Genomic DNA, 23,748 nt, shown 5'->3' with positions numbered 1-23,748 from the left:
GCAGCAAATGCTTCCCGGCCAGTTTATAAACTTTCAAAAATACTGCTGGCATGTGCAGAAGAAACATTATCCACTGCGCTTAACACTTCCCCAGTGAACTTTGGAATGTGAAATGTAAAATGTTCAAGCTGTAAGGATGCTTTCAGTCCTAAACTTTAATCAAGCTTAGTCAACAGATTTGGCACTTATTTATTTGATTTTTTTTGTTTTAAATCCAGCTCAGGAAAAACCTGAATAAAATATGCATTTCTAACATGATATATTACAAGTTTGTTCTCCGCCTTCACATTTTGCCTTCTCTCATGTTTCTAAATTAGTTAAAATAGATTCTACTTAGGGATCAAAGAAATGGTATCAGAGAAATAATTTCTCTTCAACTGTTATTAGCACCTGAGACCATGTTATCAAGAGAAGGTATTTTCTAGAAAGATCTGCATATGACACAGCCCTCCCGTGTGGTGAGATGAAGAGATTCAAGGCTCCCCGAGCCCCATGACACACAGTCTAGTGAAGCATGGGGTTGGGATGGGGGTGAGCAGACCTTCATTCAAGCTTGACTCCACCATGTATCAGGTGTGTGATCTTGGGGAAGCTCCTTCACCTCTCTGTGTCTCAATGTTGTCAAATGTAAAAGGAGAATGACAACTATAGTATCAGACGTAAACAGTTTTATGAGGATAAGGCATGAGTCCGGCACTGTATACACTCAATTACCCCTAGTGGTTCTTGTTTAATATCTACGTCAGCATTTGCATGTCCTAGGTATGTGACATATTGAGTCTTTTCCCCAACTCTCTCCCTCCTCTTCTCTCTACCTGCTCATCCCTTTGCCTCTATGATTTTAATTTATTACCTTTTAAATGTGCTCAGTTTTTTGACTCAAGAAATGGCCTTCTGGACAGAGGGAAAAATGTGTATCAGGTAAACAACTGAAAGATCAATCTGAAAAACGTCTATCCCATTGGTCTATTAAAGTGCTGGACATGAGCCACTCTCTTTCTCTGAAACTCCAAAAAGTACGCATCCATTAACAAAGTTCCTTGGAGGGATAAGACTTTGTCAACACAACGGCATGATTAGAAGCAGAAGGAAGCAATGGAACCAACAGCAAGGTGGAAATTCACATAGTACCGGGCAGAGCGCAGCATCTAGAGAAGGAGAACTGGATGTATGCCCAGCCTAACACCAGTTGCATGGTGATTCAACTCAATGAGCCTCAGTTAGCTCTTTTCTTAAATGGGGAATGTAACAGCTGTCTTCTCTGCCACATGAGAATCTTGAAGGGACCAAATGAAATGACATAATGAAAATACACTGAAAACCATGATAAGTCATGAATAGCAGCTGGCAGGCTGAGCGCTGGGGATGCCTGAGGGAAACAATGAACTCTAGGAGAAGAAGCGGGAAGGGAGGCCTGCCGGGCACAATCTAAGCCTGGGAAGGGACCCTGAGCAGTGGATGGGATGGGAGTGGGAAGCAGGCACAGAGAGGGGGAAAGACAGGCATAAGTGGGCCTCAGAAGGAGGCTCAGGAATTAGAGGTGAACTAAGCTACCTGTCAATTTTCCCTTGGGCCAGCTGCCCACCTGTGCTGCATTCTTCCCAAGACTTTTTCCAGAAAACATGGAAATGAAAGCTTACTACGTTAATCAAAGAGATGAAAATCCAAGCCACACAGAGCCAGCCATGATAGCCTAGTGGTTAAAGTTCTACACGCTCTGCTTCAGTGGCCCAGGTTCCCTTCCTGTGGACACAACACTTTTTGTCCTCTTGTCTGTCAGTAGCCATGCTGTGGTGGTGGCTCACACAGAAGAACTAGAAGGACTTACAACTAGAATATACAACTATGTACTGGGGCTTTAAGGAAAATAAAAAAAGGGAGAAGAAGATTAGCAACAGATGTTAGCTCAGGGCAAATCTTTCCCAGCCACATAAACCTCAGGATGCCCTCCTTGGACTCCACCACACCCACACCTTGGCCTCAGAAGGCAGGCTTTAAAAAGGACTTCATTTCTTCCACATTCAGAGGACAAGAGCTTCATGGAACAGAAGTGGTATCTCAAGGTTATTGTAATCTCCTCACCTCTGGCACAATAAGAAAGACCAGTAGGCTGAAATTCCAAAGCCAGGGAAGTTGAGTGAGAAGAATTCTGGTCTAGGATTCAGGAGGATTCAGAAACTCTGAGTTCTAGACCCAGTGGTCACTGACCTCTCTGTGCCTCAGTTTCCCTGTCTATAATGTATGGATACTGGTTTCAGACGGTCCCTTCCCATCCTGGCATTCTCTAATTGTAGGGTACCCCCTGTTGGTGAAGACAGTTAAAGGGCTGCAATAGAGGAATAAAGTCTGGAAGGGAGAAAGAGATTCTAACAGAGATGTCAAGAGAAAAGATGTACAAGTAAGGAAGAGGGAAGATAGCTGAGCCTTAGTGAGAGCAGAGGCTGCATCCAGCTGGCTTGGCTTCTGGGAGGCCTGTGGTCCAGGGAGAAATGCCAAGATGCAAATGGACTGGGACAGGAAGAGGACTCTACTTCTTGCTAAGCTCCTTGAGGAGGGCTGTGTTGGTGCATCTTTATCCCCCAACACAAGAGGAACAAATGACTGAATGAAATTTTGCTCAGGGAGTAGGAATATTATGCTTCAATAAGAAGTTATCAAAATGGCCCAGTGATAAGCAACAAAATCCTATGTGATTCAGTGGAAGTGAAGCATGTGCCTGATGATCAGAGTCAAGTAGTAACACCCAAGGCCCTTGTCTACCAATGAGGGCATAGCTTGCCCCAACCCATCCCTTGAAGCTGAGGCCCAGGCAGGGTAAGTGAGATGCCAAAGCCCAGTGACAGCAGGAACGTGGTTGGAATGCAGGTCTCACTGCCTCCCAGAGAAGAGGAAGTAAATAATCAAAGGTGATGGAAACAACATGTCTACTTTTAAAGACAGGAAGGGTGATGATAGTTGCAAATATATAGAGAAGCTTTGCAGGTAAGAGACGGAGTTCAAATGCGCTCCATGTCCCGAAAGTAAAAGAAAATGGGTTGTTTAAAGAATGGAAGACTGTGATCAGAAAAAGGCAGAAATGCCTGGGGCTGAGGGATCAAACTACTTTTCTCAAAAAAAGCCATTACTTAATTGTGACCTTTTCCAACTGCAATTCTCTTGAATATTTTGTTATCAGAATTCACAAAGGTCCACTGCAGGAGTCTTTATATTAATAAATACCACAATCGAATTTTTAAATGCCTCGCAATTCTTTGTTTAAACATCCAGATTTCCTCCTCAGGGATAGCAGAAACTTATGCTGCTAATTATTTCTAAAATAATGTCACTTCTGCTAAATAAACAGATTTTTTTTTTAATAGGAATTAAGCATGTAAGGGCTCTCAAGGGTTATTCTTGCAGACATCCTCTCTATGCAATCAAATGAACCCATGGCTAATAAGATATGCAGTAATTATAACGCGTCTAGCCAAGAGATGTTCTTCTGTGTGTAAATATTTTATGGAGCCAGCACCATGCAATGGCACCTATAGAGTAAAGTACTGCCTCAGAGAGCCCCAGGGAATCTTAACCACTTCTCATTAATCAGCCCCTCGTACTTTGTGTACCTGGAATGGTGCTTCAAGAGACCAACGCCATTAAAAAATGAAAACATTCCTGAAAGATGGTATTAACACTCTTCACTAAGAGGAAACATTACTGAGGTTCCAAGTGCAACATGCATGATAATCAAAAAGCTTACCTTGATGACCTGTGGGGGCAGAAGCAACGAGTCTAAAGAGAAATCACAAGTTACAGCCACCCTACCAAGCCGTTAAAAAGACACTCCATTTTACCTCATTCTCTGGGGTGGGAGACGGCGTTACAGAACTAAGTGACCCTTTCCTAGAACCCTGAAGATCTGCTGGGATGGACACAGGGCGTTCCCACTGAGTCGTTCCCGTTGGTATGTGCCAGTAATAGGTCCCAGCGATGTCATTGATTCTTTTCCAGCCAGGTGGCAAATCTGGATCGGTCTGAAATGACTGATCACTCCATATATCTGCTGGGAAGTGGGAAAAAAGAGGGTTTTATTAAAAGAGGAAACAAATTACAGTCTTCCACGTTCAGTACCAATAGTCAGGAGAATTCAGTAGGCAGATGTGTCCACAGCTCAAATGAGAAGAACTAAAGCATCTTACAGACGCAAGGTATGGTAAAGGGGGCAATGCGGAAAGGAACAAGGCAACGACTGAAACGGCAGGTTGACACTTGGGAATACGGACATAAAGGACCCATTATCCAGTCATCTCACGGCTCCAACAATTTTATGAACAAGCTAAAGCTCCATTAGCCAGAATCAACTACCCAAGCAAAATTTGCAAGGTTATACACAAAATCTACCAAATCCCTTTGTAAATTAGTGAGATTTACTGGTTGGCATCACACAGCATTCTCGGCAATGGGCTGAGCACGACTCTTATTAACTGCTTTCTACAAATGAGTACTATATTTATATCTTTCATTTGCTTTAACAACTCCTCCTATATGATTGTAAACATCTGTAAAGCGGCAATGGCTTTCATAATAATTTAGAATTCCAAATTGCACACAGAAGATTCCCAAGGAAGATGGACTAGAAAGCCTTGGAATTCAAGAAGGGAGCAGACTGACTCTCAAAATAGGCCAGCAATGTACATGTGCAAAGTAGAGTGGGTGTGAAGTACAGTAGAGAGTAGTGGGGACTGTGGCAAACCGGCAAGCATGTGCAAAGTCCAAAGGCATTCAAATACAGAAACTAATTTTTCAAATACTGTAGGGGGCCAAATAAAATACATCTACTGAGCAATTTCAGCCATCCCTGGCCCATATCAATATTTTATCAGTTTACTGAATTACTATTTGCTTTTTAAAATCTCATTCTTGGCCTTCTTTGAATTGAATATGAAGTGGATTAAAGTGCTGGAGAAGAGAGGAGAGAGAAGAGGGAGTAGAATAAGAAACCCATAGAGATAGAGGCTAAATACAGGAATCACAGGCAGCTGAACCAAAGTAGGTAGGCAGAAAAAGTAAGAAACTTGAGCTCTAAACCCGGGGATCACTTTCTTCTAAGGATGAAGCCCTTTTCTATGTGGCCATTCACAAGAGGCTGGAGTGCTTTACAGCAATTCAAATGAGAAAGCATGTGAGCCTTGCTCTGTAAATGTCACTGCATCATGTGGGCAGGCGTCACTGAGGCTGTTACAGCTGCAGCCAGAACAAAGAGGTTGGTTAAGACTACGGGCACAGATGTGCATTCATGAGGATGTTTGGGATCCCAGCAGTCACTTTTCTCATTTAAATCTGCCAGAGGCAAAACCGCCACTTGTCTCAAATTTGGAAATTTCCCTTCCCCCTACAGGAAATTAAGCATACTAAATAATTTCAAGTTACCCAAATTCTGCAGAAACAACTTGAAATAAACACGTGTATACACTCCTTTGTCCTGACTTTTTAGAGGGTGGAAGGGTTGTTTCTGCTATTAATTTGTCTTCAGTATCTCAACTGGGACAGGAAAGGTAAAATACATGGGTCTCGGGATTAAGTTGGAGAAAACCCTGCCATGGCTGTTCCTTTGTCCCATTCTGGCGGCTCACAGATGATAAGCTCTGGGGCCAGACACTGAGAGGACAGAAAGAGGCTACTAGTTACCATTCCAGTGGTTTTTGAGGTTTGCAGGCCTGAATTCACACATTTGTCCTAATTATCTCTACAGCTGGGACATTAGTACACATGAAGAACAGCTACATACTACTATCAGAATATGAAATCGTGTCTGCCCAAGGACAGAGACCAAGGTCGGTGGCCTTTGGGTTTGGCTGTCTGAGGTGGTACCTTGAGGGCAGCACGAGACAGGCTTTGGGCTGCATGGCAGGAATTGGGCTGTTCTGTCTTCAATCAGACCCACTCACTTATATTTGGTTTATATTCTAAGTTTCTGCTGAAATTTTGTTGGAATAAAAATAAAAAGGGGGTTTATTCCATTGCTAAAAGTTGATGATGATGAGGGGGGAAGTGAGGTGGGCACATCTACAATATTATTAACAGTTCTAGGGTCATTTATAGAAGCCCTTTCACATCATCCAGCACTGTTTGTAAGCCCTGTGAAGGCGAGCAGACATCGTATCTGTCTCGTTCACCATCATATTCCCAAAACTTAGCACGGCAGGTGTTCAATAACAATGCGTTGGATGGATAGATGGATGGATGACTGGATGGACAGATGGAAGGAAGATAGGAAGGAAGAATGAATAAACAAGGAGGGAGAAATGAATGAATGAATTAGGTCCCTGAACGATGGGAATTAGAATGGGGGCACTTAGCAAAAGAGGAATTCTGAAGAAATCATTTTTGTGCAATTTCACAAAACAAAGCAACTTCACAACCCCCAAGAATCCTAGCTTCTAGTTAAGAGCAATGTCTACTTCCCTTGATGGTAAATGTGAATGTTCTTATGGATAAAAAGAAACATAATATGATAAATGGGAAAGAGTCCTGGGCTGGAGGCCAAGAGTCTTTGAGTTGAGATTTTGTTTTTTTTTACTGATAGGTTGATTCCACAAGGAATGGTAAGAAATACAGCCTTCTAAGGCACCTCAACCACATTACACTTCATTTTGTTTAATCCTCATAGCCCCAATTTGCTTTGTTTTCCTATATAAAACTACGTACACATTTAAATAAGTACCTTGGACCTTATTCAACAGGTCAGTGGTTTTCAATTGTCATTAAATTGGGGAGGAAGACAGTGGTGCAGCTAGCTGGAATTCCAGGCCCTTCGGGAGCCTTTCAACCACAGCAGCATCATTTTTAACTGTTTGAAACACTGGTCTCGTGCATATGACTTTCGTTGAAAATAGGGATTAGGTATTTTTTCAAAAATTTTTGCTTAAAATAAAGTTTGAAACCACACCTAAGGCAAGAGTACAGCAAGGCCAATATATCTAAATACCAAGAAGCTGGTTCTGTCACAAGATTGTTCCAAATATTGCAAAGCAGCTTAAAATGGTTGCCCGCGAATGGGTACCACAGTGGACACGGCATGAAGGAGGGCATGCAGACTAAATCAATATGAGAAAATCTGTAAACAACAGATGATTAGAGGAGAAAGTTCCAACCCCTTTGATTCTCAGAAAATTACGAAATGAAGCTTTGCTGAAGCCAAGGAGCCGACACTACGGAGAGGAAGCTGTGGTTGATAGTTTCATTGCCCTTGTGATTCTCAGCAGTTTCCTCAAACTGAGTGTCCGTCACGCACCCCTCCTTGACAGCGCTGCTTAGAGTTCTGGAATCACAACACGGCATTCTCAGCTTTCAGTGAGAATATCCTAAAAGATCTCCACACTGGAGAACTTTTTTTCCTTTTAGGTGGGTCACTGTGCAACAGTCACCTTCGGAAGTTCGATTCAGCATTGGGTAGCACAGAGCAAACCACAGGATCCATCTCGGAATTACCCAACTTCAGGAGTGGAACTCAGAACGACTGCAGGGGTTACTTATGGGAAGATCTATAGGAGAGTTAAAATGGAGAGATCTATAGAAAGCCTGCAGAGGATTTGTAAATACTCCGGTGAAACCAGAAATGAGGAGGGTCAGACTCTACACCACATTATGCAGCCTGGATTGGAAACCAGGAGTGTGAACTCTCTACGGGGACTTCATCTCTTGGCTCAGCCACTCACTATTTGAATGGCCTCGGACAAGTTACTCAACCTCTTTAGGTTTCAGATGCTTATCTGTGAAATGGGGATCAAAATAGCACTGACCTCACTGCGTAGTGTGTAAAACACGCAGAAAAAAGGTTGGCCATATAATATGCATGTTCACTACATAAATGTTCACTGCTATTGCTACTATCATTATTATTATATGTTATAGGTCTCCAAGCCAACAGTATAGTCATATATTAAGTTCACTAATTTTTCAGTAATTCAATAATAATTAAGCAATTAAAGTAATTAAATAATAAGTTTATTTAATAAATTTATTACCAAATAATAAAATAAATAAACAAATAAATAAAAATAACAAATAAATAAAGTAATTAAATAATTAAGTAATTCAATAATAATTAAGTTCACTAATATTAAGATACCATAAAGAAAATGTTTTCTTATGTCCAAGGAAAATACTCACTACAGAATTTACAGGGTTAAATGATCATCGTGGTTCAAAGAATAAGGATAAAAGAAGATAATCTTATGGTGACTCTTTCCCTGGAGAAGTAGTCCAACCAGCCTCCCTGAGCAGGGCTGAACTTTGAGGACCCGGGGAGGTCAGAGGTCAGGAGGTTAGCCCCTGCCTTGCCGGGCTTCTTCCCATCATGCTCAATGCCCTTGGCCAGCTGTGCCTCTGCTTCACCTTCTCTTTCTCCAGATGTCTGTCCATCAGTCTCTCAATTAAAGTGGAAGTTAAAAAAATTTTTCATAATTTTATTTTATTTATTTATTTTCTTTTAAGATTTTATTTTTTTCCTTTTTCTCCTCAAAGCCCCCCGGTACAAAGTTGTATATTCTTCATTGTGGGTCCTTCTAGTTGTGGCATGTGGGACGCTGCCTCAGCGTGATTTGATGAGCAGTGCCATGTCCGCGCCCAGGATTCGAACCAACGAAACACTGGGCTGCCTGCAGCGGAGCGCGCGAACTTAACCACTTGGCCACGGGGCCAGCCCCCATAATTTTAAAAATAAATATTTATGTCTCCTGTTGTCTAATTTAAAGCAGATTTGCTAAACTTTTTCCTAGGTTTCTCTCAAACACAAACCATCCCCAAATGAATAAAGTTGCCTTATTTCTGTAGGATTCTTGAGTTTTTCCCCACCCCGCTGCGGGTCTGGAGCCTTCGTTAGGAAAAAAAAAAGTTCTCCACCCATAAAGTAAAGCACATCTTCATACACATTTCCACATCTAATGATCACATCAACTCCAGCTAGAAGGCAAGGGTGGGAATGTTAGCAAGCCAGGACAAGAATCTAGGCCTTTCAAGGCTTAAACCCAAGTGCCGTTAACGCTGCCACAAGGTTCTAAGAGCTAGTAACAAAAATACTGTTAGTAACAGTAAAAGTAACAAGGACACCGACATGAGTGTGGGCTGAATCACCCAGCTCCTTTATTGCTTCTTCATTCTAAGAGCTCACGGAGTGTCCACAGCTGTCCTACGAATGACATACTACTGTCATCCCTGTTTCTAAGGCTCAGAGAGGACAGCAGCTTGGTTAAAAGCCAAGGGGGTAAACTACGACCCTATGTCGAAATGGATTTTACTTTTTCAGAGACCTGAGAAAAATCAGTACGAATTTGGGGGTATGAAGAAGGTAAATAAATAGGGATGGAAACAAAAGAAAAAAGTCACAATGGCTGCAAATCTGAGGCTATGAGACCGACCAGCCTGCTGACCTGACTAAGGTCAAACAGCTAGTAAGTGAGGGCACCAAGATTTGGCCCAGGACCGGCTCTGAGCTCTGAGCCCTCAACCACCCCCCCTGGCTACATCAACGTGAGGACACTTCCAATGTAGGCATTCCATAGGGTCCTCCTTTCTGTGCCTCCCTCCCTAATTCTGCTTTCAGTAAATCCAGGCAGCTACTCCTGCTGGCCCAGGTATCTGTAGCCCCTCCCATTAGAAGCCTTAGGATCAAACTCCACGCTCAGGAACCACCGCAGAGACTAAGAGTCTACCTATTTCTCCCTCCTCCCCTACCTACAGGATCTTGCACCTAAGATGCCTGAGGGTCTCCTGTCATCACTGCATCTCGCTGAAGGCACTGCCAGGGGCTAACAGGGCGGTAGGAGCTGAAAGCCATGGGTGTCATTTCAAAGTGGCTCTGTGGGCCTTTCGTTGTTTGTGGTTTTGTTCTGGAAGCAGGGCCTGGAAGTCAGAGTGTAAAAATAGCAAGGCTGAGAGCCCCAGAAAGTCCCTCTGTGCTGGGAGCCACTTGAGCCAAGAGCAATACTTGGCGTGGGAACAAGGAGCCTGCCTATCCGTGAGCAGCAAAGACCCACCCCTTCCCGTCACCTCCGGCGCCTGTATTACTGGCCTGGCTCCACCCTGAGTCTTTGCAGGGGCCCATTCCCTACCCTGCTCCCCTCCCCAGCGGGGCCTGTGTGTGAGGACTCTAATCATCCTCTCCCTTGGGCTCACCTGCAGGAACCCAAGGGTCAAATGAAAACAAATTAGCATCTAGCAGCAGCTGGAAATTTCCTCTTCAGCTCTGGAGGCCAGAAGAAGGAGGAATGGGTGAGCTGGGATTCTGAATTTGGCAAGGTCTGCAGTGCAGAGCACCAAAGGTTTCCCTCGGGTCCTCAGAATGGCACTCACTCCCTTCCTCAACATTCTGTGTACCCAGTGCCTTCAGTGTGCAAGGCACGGAGTGAGGGGGTAGGGGGGAAAGAGGAGATGGATTAATTCATTCAACAAACATCTCCTGTCTACTCTGTGCCAGGGCTGGGGAAGCAGGGGCCATGAGATGGACCCAGGCCCTGAATCAGGGACCTGGGGCACTGGTTTTCAAGAGTCAGAATCACCTAAAGAACCTGCTAGAATATAGATTGGTGGGAGCCACCCCAGAGTTTCTGACTCAGTAGGTCTGGGGTGGCCCGAGAATTTGCATTTCTAACAGTTCCCAGGTGGTGGTGATTTCATGTGGCTGGTTTGGGGACCACACTTTTAAGAACTACTGGCCTACGAAAACAGAAAAGGTAATTACTCTTTTCCATCAAACTCTGTCTAACTACTGGCTCTGCAGAAGAAAAAATGTGGATGTATATTCACTCCTTCATTCATCCACTTACTCATCCATTCTTTTGTATTGAGGGCCTCCTATAAATGCCAAGCACTATTCTAGAAGCTGGGAATACAGTGACGAACAAAAGAGGCAAATTAGGTAATGTGATCAATTGTGCCTGGGGACGGGATGGGCTATTCGGACAGGATGGTCTGAGAAGGTCTCTGAGGAGCAATGTCTCCCTAAACTACAAGGGCCAGGCTTGGGAAGAGATAAGAGAACGCCAATCCAGCAGTGGGAAGAGCCAGTGCAAAGGCCACGGGGCAGGAAAGAGCCTGTTATGTTATTACAAGGGAAAAGCCACTCGAGTGAGAGAGATGAGTGGTCTAGGATAAGGTTTAAGGCCACAAGGGCTAAGGATTCACCCTCTACGCAAAGGAAAACTCTCAAAAGTCTTGTGTGATCTGTTTTCAAAATCAGAAGAGTAATGTGCACAATGCTCGCATTCTTAGAGAAGAAAAAACTCTCTTCTGAAGTCTTCATTGCAGCTGCTGCTGGCTACACTTTTAGCAATGTTACTCCTGACGGAGCCAGATGCTTTAATCAAAACTATTTGAATTTAGCTTTAAAACTCTTTTTCTGATGACCCAGTAGTCTGCGTCCTTTGCCTCTCTCTCTCACGACTTAGTCCCTTTATTTTTTCCTGGACCAAGGACTTCACTGTCAGAAGACAGCAAACAAGGCTCTTCATTTCCTCCAACTTCAACACCAACTTCTGAAGACAACAGCACGGCGCCAGGTCTCCAGGTCTCCATCATTTATTACAGATTTGCTAAGGGTTCCAAGCAGCAGACAGAGGCTGCTTAGAATTTGGTGTGAAACTGTCCTCAGCCAAAGGAACTGGCAAAATCCATGACTATGGAAACGTGGGAACGAGCCCCAAGGTGTCCAAAATCTGTGAGCTCTCAGAATTCTGACCCGCCAGCCTGCCAGACAGAAGGGAGGAAAGAGCGCCAGAAATAGTTTCAAGCCCTCTTCTATTTCCCGATACTTATTTGCACGCCATAATTGAGACCCTGAAACGTCTACCAGAGCCTTAGAAAAATTACACGTTGCACTCAATTCAGCTTTCCTGTGGTAGCATTGTTTTAAGAGCTGTAATAAAATTCTTAACAGTTTTGAGAGTGTTAATTTCCTAACACTTTTTCCTATATGTTTCTTTGGAAAATTAATATTAAGATTTTTGAGTGTCCTTGAAATAGGGAGCTATTTGTAGCTGAGGATTTTTCTGTTAAAGATTCTTGAGTAAATATTCCAAGAATTCGCTATTTAAATGGTCCTTAAATTTGGGCCTGTAACACTACAAACCTTGTATATTTTTATCAAGTATTTTGGCATAAGATCAATACAAAATTTCTTAATTTAAACTCACTGGAGACACAGTCTGGTGCTGGGCTTACTCCGCCAGACTTGTTTCAGGGCCACGTTACTATCATAGACAGGAGCGCTGGAGTCAGCCAGCAGTCTTAAACCTTAGCTGCAGCGCTGGCTAGCTGTGTGATCTCAGACAAATGGCTTAATTTCTAATAGCCTGTCTGCTCACTGTATGACAGAGCTGATGACAGCTCCCATCTCATAGGGTTGATGTGGAACAAAGCACCCAGCACAAAGTCGGCACGAAGCAACCACTCAGTCAAGGTTTGCTACTATTAGCTATTAATTGCTTCATTCAAATGTAACTTTGGGGGAAAAATATTCAGGAATACAAAACATTCTTGAAATGGCATCAATCACAGTGCATTTCATTTAAGAAAACAGATTTCTGACATCCAGACAGAAAATCAACAAGGAAATAATAGAATTAAATGAAAAATTAGACCAGATGGACTTAATAGATATATATAGAACACTTCATCCAAAAACAGCAGGTTACACATTCTTCTCAAGTGCACATGGAACATTCTCAAGGATTGACCATATTTTGGGAACCAAAGCAAACATCAAAAAATACAAGAGAGTTGAAATAATATCAAGCATCTTTTCTGATCATAACGCTATTAAACTAGAAATCAACTACAAGAAAAAAGCAGAGAAAGGTGCAAAAATGTGGAGACTAAACAACACGCTTCTCAACAAACAATGGATCATTGAAGAAATTAAAGAAGAAATCAAATATTATCTGGAGACAAATGAAAATGAGAACACGACATACCAAATCATTTGGGATGCAGCAAAAGCAGTCCTAAGAGGGAAATTCATCGCAATACAGGCTCACCTCACTAAACAAGAAAAAGCTCACGTAAGCAACCTCAAACGACACCTAACAGAACTAGAAAAAGAAGAACAAACAAAGCCCAGAGTCAGTAGAAGGAGGGAAATAATAAAAATAAGAGCAGAAATAAACGATATTGAAACAAAAAAGACAATAGAAAGGATCAATGAAACAAAGAGTTGGTTCTTCGAAAGAATTAACAAAATTGACAAACCCCTAGCCAGACTCACCAAGAAAAGAAGAGAGAAAGCGCAAATTAACAAAATCAGGAATGACAGAGGAGAAATCACAACAGATACCAATGAAATACAAGAGATCATAAGAGAATACTATGAAAAACTATATGCCAACAAATTGAACAACTTGGAAGAAATGGACAAATTCCTAGACTCCTACAATCTCCCCAAACTGAATCAGGAAGAAATGGAGAATCTGAATAGACCAATCACAAGTAAGGAAATAGAAACGGTAATCAAAAACCTCCCCAAAAACAAGAGTCCAGGACCAGACGGCTTCTCTGGAGAATTCTACCAAACATTCAAAGAAGACTTAATACCTATTCTCCTCAAACTGTTCCAGAAAATTGAGAAAGATGGAGAACTCCCTAACACATTCTATGAAGCCAACATCACTCTGATCCCCAAACCTGACAAGGACAACACAAAGAAGGAGAACTACAGGCCGATATCACTGATGAACATAGATGCAAAAATCCTCAACAAAATTTTGGCAAACCGATTACAGCAATACATCAAAAAGATTATACACCATGATCAAGTGGGATTTATACCAGGGACACAGGGATGGTTCAACATCCGCAAGTCAATCAACGTGATACACTACATCAACAAAATGAAAAACAAAAACCACATGATCATCTCAATAGACGCAGAGAAAGCATTCGACAAGATCCAACACCCATTTATGATAAAAACCCTCAGTAAAATGGGTATAGAAGGAAAGTACCTCAACATAATAAAGGCCATATATGATAGACCCACAGCCAACATCATACTCAATGGACAAAAGCTGAAAGCCATCCCTCTGAGGACAGGAACAAGACAAGGGTGCCCACTTTCACCACTCCTATTCAACATAGTACTGGAGGTGCTGGCCAGAGCAATTCGGCAGGAAAAAAAAATAAAAGGAATCCAAATAGGTAACGAAGAAGTAAAACTCGCGTTGTTTGCAGACGACATGATCTTATACATAGAAAACCCCAAAGAATCCACAGAAAAACTATTAGAAATAATCAACAACTACAGCAAAGTAGCAGGGTATAAAATTAACGTGCATAAATCAGTAGCATTTCTATACACTAACAATAAACTAACAGAAAAAGAACTCAAGAACTCTATCCCATTCACAATCGCAACGAAAAGAATAAAATACCTTGGGATAAACTTAACCAAGGAAGTGAAGGATCTATACAATGAAAACTACAAGACTTTCTTGAAAGAAATTGACGATGACATAAAGAGATGGAAAGACATTCCTTGCACATGGATTGGAAGAATAAACATAGTTAAAATGTCCATACTACCTAAAGCAATATACAGATTCAATGCTATCCCAATCAGAATCCCCAGAACATTCTTCACAGAAATTGAACAAACAATCCTAAAATTCATATGGGGGAACAAAAGACCACGAATTGCTAAAGCAATCTTGAGCAAGAAAAACAAAGCCGGCAGAATCACAATCCCCGATTTCAAAACATACTACAAAGCTACAGTGATCAAAACAGCATGGTACTGGTACAAAAACAGGTCCACAGATCAATGGAACAGAATTGAAAGCCCAGAGATAAAACCACACATCTATGGACAGCTAATCTTCGACAAAGGAGCAGAGGGCCTACAATGGAGAAAAGAAAGTCTCTTCAACAAATGGTGCTGGGAAAACTGGACAGCCACATGCAAAAGACTGAAAATCGACCATTCTTTTTCACCACACACCAAAATAAACTCAAAATGGATCAAAGACCTAAAGATTAGGCCTGAGACAATAAGTCTTTTGGAAGAGAATATAGGCAGTACACTCTTTGACATCAGTTTCAAAAGAATCTTTTCGGACACTGTAACTCCTCAGTTGAGGGAAACAATAGAAAGAATAAACAAATGGGACTTCATCAGACTAAAGAGCTTCTTCAAGGCAAGGGAAAACAGAATTGAAACAAAAAAACAGCTCACTAATTGGGAAAAAATATTTACAAGCCACTTATCCGACAAAGGGTTAATCTCCATAATATACAAAGAACTCACACTGCTTAACAACAAAAAAACAAACAACCCGATCAAAAAATGGGCAGAGGACATGAACAGACAATTTCTCAAAAGAAGATATGAATATGGCCAATAGACACATGAAAAGATGTTCATCATCGCTAATCATCAGGGAAATGCAAATCAAAACTACACTAAGATATCACCTTACCCCCGTTAGATTGGCAAAAACATCCAAAACCAAGAACGACAAATGTTGGAGAGGTTGTGGAGAAAGAGGAACCCTCATACACTGTTGGTGGGAATGCAAACTGGTACAGCCACTATGGAAAACAGTATGGAGATTTCTCAAAAAGTTAAAAATAGAAATACCCTATGACCCAGCCATCCCATTACTGGGTATCTATCCTAAGAACCTGATATCAGATATCTCAAGAGTCCGTTGCACCCCTATGTTCATCGCAGCATTATTTACAATAGCCAAGACGTGGAACCAGCCTACATGCCCAGAAACTGATGATTGGATAAAGAAGATGTGGTATATATACACAATGGAATACTACTCAGCCATAAAAAAAGACGAAATTGGCCCATTCACAACAATGTGGATGGACCTCGAGAGCATTATGTTAAGCGAAATAAGTCAGTCAGAGAAAGACGAACTCTATATGACTCCACTCATAGGGGGAAATTAGTATATTGAGAAGGAGATCTGATCGGTGGTTACCAGGGAAAAGGGGGGGTGGGGGGAGGGTACGGAGGGGGAAGTGGTGTACCCACAACATGACTAACAAAAATGTACAACTGAAATTTCACAAGCTTGTAATCCATCATAACATTAATAAAAAAAAAAAAAAAAAAAGTGACCCTCAGAAAAAAAAAAAAGAAAAAAGAAAACAGATTTCTGAGAGTTTGCAACCATCAAATGTGTTTTTATTGCAGTTCTTATTCAGATCAAGAAAACTTGATGATAAGCACTGGCCACTCCCATGTCAACTTAGAAACAATGCATCACAAGAGAACATATGGGGTAGAGTATGTGGCACTTCTTTAATCAGCATGTGGCTGTTTTATGTCATGTAGTGGAACCATTAAAGAAGCAGAAATGAAGTCAGAGCAAAGTTTAAGTGTGCTTTATTATTCAAGACATCCTTGTTTTGAGATGCTTCTGCTCTACCTCATGCCCTCGTGAAAGTATGTAAATGGAAACTGATCTGATGTTGGTGGAAGATAAAGGGAAATTATGCCTCTCTGTTCACGGACTGTTAGCCAAAATGAAAACATAATACAGGAGGCAAGAGGACTCCGCAAAGATGAAGTTAGAAACTAAAAGGCATGAGATGTAAGCAGCTAAAAATTATCCGGAGAGAAAATTGGTATTTGTAAATATCCATCCACCCATACGTATCTATACATACATACAATTGAGGTTAATCATATGACCTGGCTACAGAATATTGAAATATCATCAGAAAGATTAAATATCATCATCATTCTAAACACCTAAATGCACAATAAAACATAAATTTTCTTACAAGTTATGAAAGGAGATATTAAAATCCTAGGATGGTATGAAATATAGCCTGAGAACACTATTTCCTTTTAGAGTGTTCACAAAGTAAAAAGCAGCATAATTTACAACCACTACTGAGAAGCCACAGGCTTAAGAATCTTCTCCCTCAAAAAAACTTAAAAATAAAAACTTAAAACTTGAGCGAAGATTCACATTTTACTTTAAGAAAGCTACAGAGCATTTCAGTAACCTCAATTTCGTTTTTCCAAGAAGTGCTGGGAAAAACCTGTGTTAAAACCAACAAATCTCCAAAATCCAAGTCTACTCATCACAATGAATGGAGAATGGGTGCAAGAGAGCATGTTCTTGAAACCAGCAATTATTTGATAATTTTTTTTTTTTTGAGAAAGATTAGCCCTGAGCTAACACCTGCTGCCAATCCTCCTCTTTTTGCTGAGGAAGACTGGCGTTGAACTAAAATCCATGCCCATCTTCCTCTACTTTATATGTGGGACGCCTACCACAGCATGGCTTGATGAGTGGTGCCATGTCCGCACCCAGGATCCAAACCAGCGAACCCAGGGCCGCCGAAGTGCAATGTGCGCACTTAACCGCTGCACCACTGGGCCGGCCCCAATTTGATAATTTTAAAAAGCAAAGGTCACAACATATTTACATAAAGTCGCTAGGCAGGCTTATTACTTTTTCCTCCGGTTGTCTGATTATATCACTCACCTATTGAACGGCAGCAATACGTCTTGTCTAATACCAGATAGGATTATTCAGGTTTGGCAGGAAGATCAACAAATTAGTCCTAATATTATTCTTTGCTTTTAAGTTAGGGTATTTAGTCCTAAACACAGTTTTCTAGGAAGATCTGTGCTTATACGAAATCGAGCAGAGAGTTACTGCACAACATGAATCAGAGAATGTGTCCAGCTGCCATATCCTCAGTCAACCCAACCACACAACTTTCTCATTTGATTATTATGATACACCAAGCAGTTGGAGAAGACAAAATACCACCATGGGCATGAATCTTTCTTTGGCTTCCATACAATTAGACAGAGAGAATTACTACTGGCACGACACTCTTTCAAGGTAGACAGGTTTAAAGGTATACTAAATAGAGCCAATCCTCCTCTCCATCATTTTGGCAAGGTCTTCAATACAACACACTTTTCTCTTAGAGCTGTGGTCCTCCTCAGGCAGGTACACAACAGCAATGATGACAAGGAGGAGGAAGCAATTCCAGGGGTTGCCTTGACCGATGTCAAGGTCATCATTACTCTAAATGATGGCAGGTTAGGACTTGACTTCCCATCCATGTTAAATATTAGAACAAAAGATGATTATTGAGAATCTGGGAAACAGACACAGTATTCCATGACAAACTATAATTCACCCTTTTATCAGCACATTAAAAGAGCGAGCTGAAGTGGATGCCATCTTTTCTAAAATCAAACTGTGTGTGGGAGCACACAGAACGAGACTCCCACAGATTAAACTGTGTATATTTTGTTTCTGACACAAGAACAGGGGCAGGCACTTCTACAGCACTATGGGACTTTCAAAAAACTATAACTAATCCTATCTGATTTGATTCCACAAAATCTCGGGACACAGGTAGAGGAGATATCATTCTCATTTTACAGGTAAAGAAACAGATTTCAGCAATGCTAAATAACTTGATCAAGGATAGGAAACTGGTTGTCATTCAGTGTGGAGAAACCTCAGTGTATTTCTGTTTGGGAACTGTTCTATTTGTTAAGATTTGTTTGTTTGTTTTTGAGGAAGATTGGCCCTGAGCTAACATCCGTGCCAATCTTCCTCTATTTTGTATGTAGGACACCACCACGGCATGGCTTGATGAGCGGTGTGTAGGTCTGCACCTGGGATCCAAGCCCACAAATCCTGGGCCACTGAAGCAGAGTGTGCAAACTTACCCACTATGCCACCAGGCCGGCCCCCGTTAAGTGTATTTTCAAAGGTTAAGTGCCCTTAGAAAATCAGCAGAACTGAAGTAAATGGTTCGGTCTGCCAGTGGTTAGTGGAAAAGCTTTAATATTTAATGTAAAATAGGATTTTAGACTATGGATGGGGCAGAAGAGTTCAGAGAAAAATGTTTTCCTGAGATTAACTTTTAAAAACATATTTAAAGAGATGAGGGTAAAAGCTATTTTTTATTACTCCACCTAAATTAAAGAAGAATTTGAGGGGCCGGCCCCATAGCTGAGTGGTTAAAGTTTTGCACGCTCTGCTTTGGTGGCCCAGGTTCATGGGTTTCGATCCCAGGCACAGACCTACTCCACTCATCACATGCTGTGGAGGCATCCCACATACAAAATAGAGGAAGACTGGCACAGACGTTACCTCAGGGTGAATCTTCCTCACCAAAAAAAAAAAAAAAAAAAAGAATTTGAAGCAGCTCATATAAAAGATATCAATATATTTCAATCAATAAAATAACATGAGAGAATAGAGTTATGGAGTGGAGGAAAAATTTAATTTCTTGCTCCAAAAATTTACAAAGTGTTATCTAATAAAATAAGTTTATTAAAAAAGAAACTTTTCTTTTTTTAAGATTTTATTTTTCCTTTTTCTCCCCAAAGCCCCGCCATACACAGTTGTACATTCTTAGTTGTGGGTCCCTCCAGTTGTGGCATGTGGGACGCCGCCTCAGCATGGCCTGATGAGCGGTGCCATGTCCACGCCCAGGATCTGAACTGGGAAAACCCTGGGCCACCGAAGCGGAGGGCGAGAACTCAACAGCTCGGCCATGAGGCCAGCCCCAAAAGAAACTTTTTCTTAAGCATCAAATCTAAGAGGAACTTAGCATGTGAGAAACAGCACTGAAGGTACAAAGGCAGCAAGTGATAATGAATTTACCTTGAATCTGGGTGGTTTTATTTTGTAACTCTCGTTCTAAACTGTAATCATGTTGTACAACAAGTAATTAAGGGGAAACAATTTTAAAATAATAAAGTTAACTGGGCAAACCGTTCTGTACTTTTCCGTTTGTCTCTGAGAAGCCTGGTGTTTGAGTTTCATGAATAAGCTACCTGTAGCAGACACTTCAAGGTGTTCGTCAATATTCAATCTCTTCTTCCACAGCAATAAAAACTTTTGACTGGACACACGGCAACCCAGAATGCAGAATACACTTCCCGGCCTCCCTTGCAGCCAGGTGTGGCCATGCAGGTAACGTCTAACCGTTGGGGAATAAGTACAAAGACTGTATGGCAGCCTCCAAGAACCTTCCTTATAAAACAGCTGGCAGGCATATTTTTTTCTTGCTGTCTGGAACAGACTCACTGCCTTGGACAATGAGGACAAAGGCTATACCCCTCGGGGTTGTGGAGTAGTCAAGCCAAGGAATTTGGGTTTCTGAGACTTTGTGGAACACAGCCACCCTATCAGTGGACTGCTACTGCCAGGTTTCTATGCGAAAGGCAAATAAATTTTTATTGTAATAAGCCACTGTTATCTTAGAGTCTTGTACTGCTAACAGTTGAAGTGGATCCTAAGTCATTCACCCAATGGCAGGAAACTGAATTCCAGACCTACTGCCTAGGAAAGAAACAGCTTCTAAAGGATTCGCTTTGCAACCCCACACTCAGTCCCAAACCGACGGGGATCTAAATCCTAGAGCTGAGTTAAGAAACTCAGGATCCTGACTCTCAACTTCCCCCACACTCTTTCTAAAACAGCATATTGTTGAAACATAACTTAATTGGTTATCACATTCATTTTCCACCACCCACCAATCTAAGTATTTTAACCTCATCTCCAACTGTTGTCAAAAATACCAAATGCAGACACTGCGTTGGGCCTAATTTTTCACAAACCTCAAGCAGTGTCTGCCAGGATTCAACCAACCAGAAGCAACATCCAGCCATTCATTTGATCCAAGGTTTTAGTTCTTTGATCTACTATATCCTCCTCCTCACCCCTCCAATTCTAGGTCAGGAGAAAAAAAGCAAAGATTCTCAAGGGGAAAATAAAACTGCAAAAGCAATTAGCTGCTACATACCTGTACAACAGCTTCATTTTTCTTTTCCAGCAACGAAACAGTGATATGCCAAGCGCTGAGTTTTTCAAAGATTCTGGGGCTACTAGCAGAAAAGAGGCAGGGGTATTTGTGGATCCCATCGGCCAGGGGTGCATGTGTAGAGAGTGTCATTTTTTTACACTTCCCAAAGGAGAATTTAGTATAAGACAATATCAGGTTATTGAGCCAAAACTCCAGGAAAGGACAAGTAAATGGAATAATGATTCTCAAAAATCTCCAACAATAAATTAGTGCTCAAAGTTTAGAAGGATTTCCTTTCTGGAAAGATTAGGATATGGAACAAATTGGTGTTCAAGTTGCAGGTCTCCCATAGCAAAAAGTTCAGAAAAAGTGTCAGAGATGCTATTAATCACAAATTAAACACATCTAAGTCCCTTAGGATCTGCCTTGTTCCTCTTTTTATTTTAACCAATCAAGGTACCACAAACATGTCTCACACACAGTAGGTGTGCAATGTAAGGTTCTGAATGTAAATGAATGTAGTTAGGAGTGGCTCTCTTTGCTCACGTCTCATTCTCTGATGTCACCTAGATAATATCTGTACAAATGAGAGCTACAGGAAAGAGGAGGACAAAGGAAGGAAAAGAAGATGGATAGATGGATGGAGGGAGGGAGGGATGGAGGGACAGACAAACGGAAGGGAGGGAGGGAGAGAGGAAAGGAGGAAGGGAGACAAGAAGGAAGGAAGGAAGGAAAAGAAGGCAAAATGGGGGTGGCATGTGCCACGAGCAGCCTACCTGCTGAGTCTGAGTCGACTTCTACTTTGCTATAACACCCAAGAAGGAACTAGAATCACTGTTTGCTAATTTTTATTCACCTACAAATGTACTGGTTAACCCACTAAGCCTCGAATTCCAGCCAATATGCTAAAATTATTTTCCTACTAGGAAAATGCTCTTGAAGAGTTAGAGGTTTCTTATCTGCTGGGTTTCTGGGAAGGATTCCAAATTTACTATGAGACAAAAATAGGGTTTTTTTCCTCTCATCTCAAAATCTAAGCCTCTCACTTGTGAAAACTCTGATTCATACCAAGTTTTTGCTCTGGGTTAGCTCCATTTCCTTCTTTCTAGATCTAGTGGTAGTTAGTGTCTACCTGTTCTTGAATTCTGGTATGTTCCGAGCATCCTCCTCCTCAACTCTCCCCATTACTTGCACTCTGAAAGAAATTCCTGTAACTCAAAGACCTTGGAGAGAAGACTCTGCTCATCACAGAAAAATGATCCTTAGATCTCAGAAGTGGGTACAGAAGAACATTCTTTGGAAGCAAATGAATCAGGTGCTGCGTCAAAGTCTTCCTTGTTGTAGGCAAAATAGGCAGACACCAGTGGGGACAAGCGTGCGACTGTGTGGAGAACTTCGTCCTGGACAGTTGTTCGTGCTTCCCTCTTTGTAGAAACAAACTTTGTGTGTCTTCCTGTGTCACAGATGTGCTTTGATGAATGAACTGAGAACATTTATCCCTCCCTTTAGAAAATATTACACTGGGAAGTACCTAACCGTGGAGCCAGGAGCAGAAAGGAGTCAAGTGAAAGAAAATACTGTGTTTTTTCCCTTAATTCCCTTTGGAGAAACAAACAGTATAAATCACTTTTAAAAGCAAGAGTGCATTTTCAGTATAAATTTTCCATGGGGTTTTTCCTTTAAAGATAATAACTTTTTTCTTTCACTTTCTGCTTTGACGACTAATTCATTTAAAAAATACATTACGCTCTCCTGATAGAGCAAGAAGTGCAAATTTTCTTATTGTAAGTAAATGCTACACTTGCACTTGACCCTGGGGAAGCTTGACCTCTTTCATGGCCACTGGGTCTGTTTGAGAAACATATCCATGAGAATTGAATTGGTAAGCTACTCCTAAAAAAAAATAAGCTGTAACGTGATTCACCCTACAGGTCAAAAGGATCCCGATTTAACAAGTAATAGCAATGCTGTATTTTTCACAGAACAAAACTATAGTATATCCATCAATAAAAATAAAGAAATCTTTTTTTGTCCCCTAAAAAAGTAAATAATATATACCCTATGACCCAGCAACACTAAGTGTATATCCTTCATCCCTTCTCATTCAGTTCCATTAGGGGATGCGTGTGGGGTATTCCCTGCAGGATTATTTGTGGTGTTGGGGAAATGGAGGCACTCTGGGAGCCCATCATTCTACCAGGGGAAAGGTTCCATGTGTCGGATTCACACCACGGAGCGCCATGAAGCAGTCAGAATGTACACACATCCTCATGGATACATTTTTAAAACACAGCACATGGAAAAAAAATACCTTTTATATAAATTAAGAACACATACAAAACAATTCACGCCACAAGTATGCTTTCGAACAAAAAGTTACACATTAAACACACTAGAATGGCTGCTTATGGGTGGAGAGAATGGGAGTGAGGTAAGAGAATAACAGGGAGTAAAAATATAAAACAAGAGAGTTTTTTTTGAAGAAGAAGCTCAGCCCTGAGCTAACATCTGCCAATCCTCCTCTTTTTTTTTTTTTTTTTTTTTTGCTGAGGAAGACTGGCTCTGAGCTAACATCCGTGACCATTTTCCTCTACTTTATATGTGGGACGTCTACCACAGCATGGCTTGATGAGTGGTGCCATGTCAGCACCCAGGATCTGAACTGGCGAACCTGAGGCCGCCAAAGTGGAACGTGCGAACTTAACAGCTGCACCACCAGGCCAGCCCCAAGAGAGATGTTTTATATGGACCAGTAGTGAAAATATATCATGAATTATAACATATGATTAACTCAAGTGTCTGCCACTGAGGTCCAAAACAACTCATTTTTTTTACGTTTATATATTTTCCTTAACAATAAAAATACTAATGAAAATCATCAACATACAGACACTGTTGAAGTAGCTACTGAAATGGCCCACGGCTCTGAAAAGCCCTAGATTCTAGAGCTGGGCTGTCCAATATGGG

At 41.4% G+C, this 23,748-nt stretch overlaps 1 protein-coding gene across 7 annotated transcripts in view; it reads right to left on the bottom strand.

The window, feature by feature from the left end:
* LOC124237137 (amyloid beta precursor protein binding family B member 2) overlaps window positions 1-23,748 on the bottom strand; it is a 368,014-nt gene that overhangs the window by 117,870 nt on the left and 226,396 nt on the right. For 5 of the 7 annotated variants that reach the window (XM_046656479.1, XM_046656485.1, XM_046656481.1 and 2 more), the window contains one exon: window positions 3,834-4,042. In XM_046656479.1, the coding sequence (XP_046512435.1) occupies window positions 3,834-4,042 (209 nt within the window). The remainder of the gene's footprint in view (window positions 1-3,833; window positions 4,043-23,748) is intronic. The other 2 variants (XM_046656484.1, XM_046656486.1) reach the window with 1 other exon arrangement.

The sequence above is a fragment of the Equus quagga genome, chromosome 3 (genome assembly GCF_021613505.1).
Source record: "Equus quagga isolate Etosha38 chromosome 3, UCLA_HA_Equagga_1.0, whole genome shotgun sequence".
In the NCBI taxonomy this organism is placed as follows: Eukaryota; Metazoa; Chordata; class Mammalia; order Perissodactyla; family Equidae; genus Equus; species Equus quagga.
Note: the sequence above shows the minus strand (reverse complement) of the source record. Positions and strands in the feature narration are given on the sequence as shown.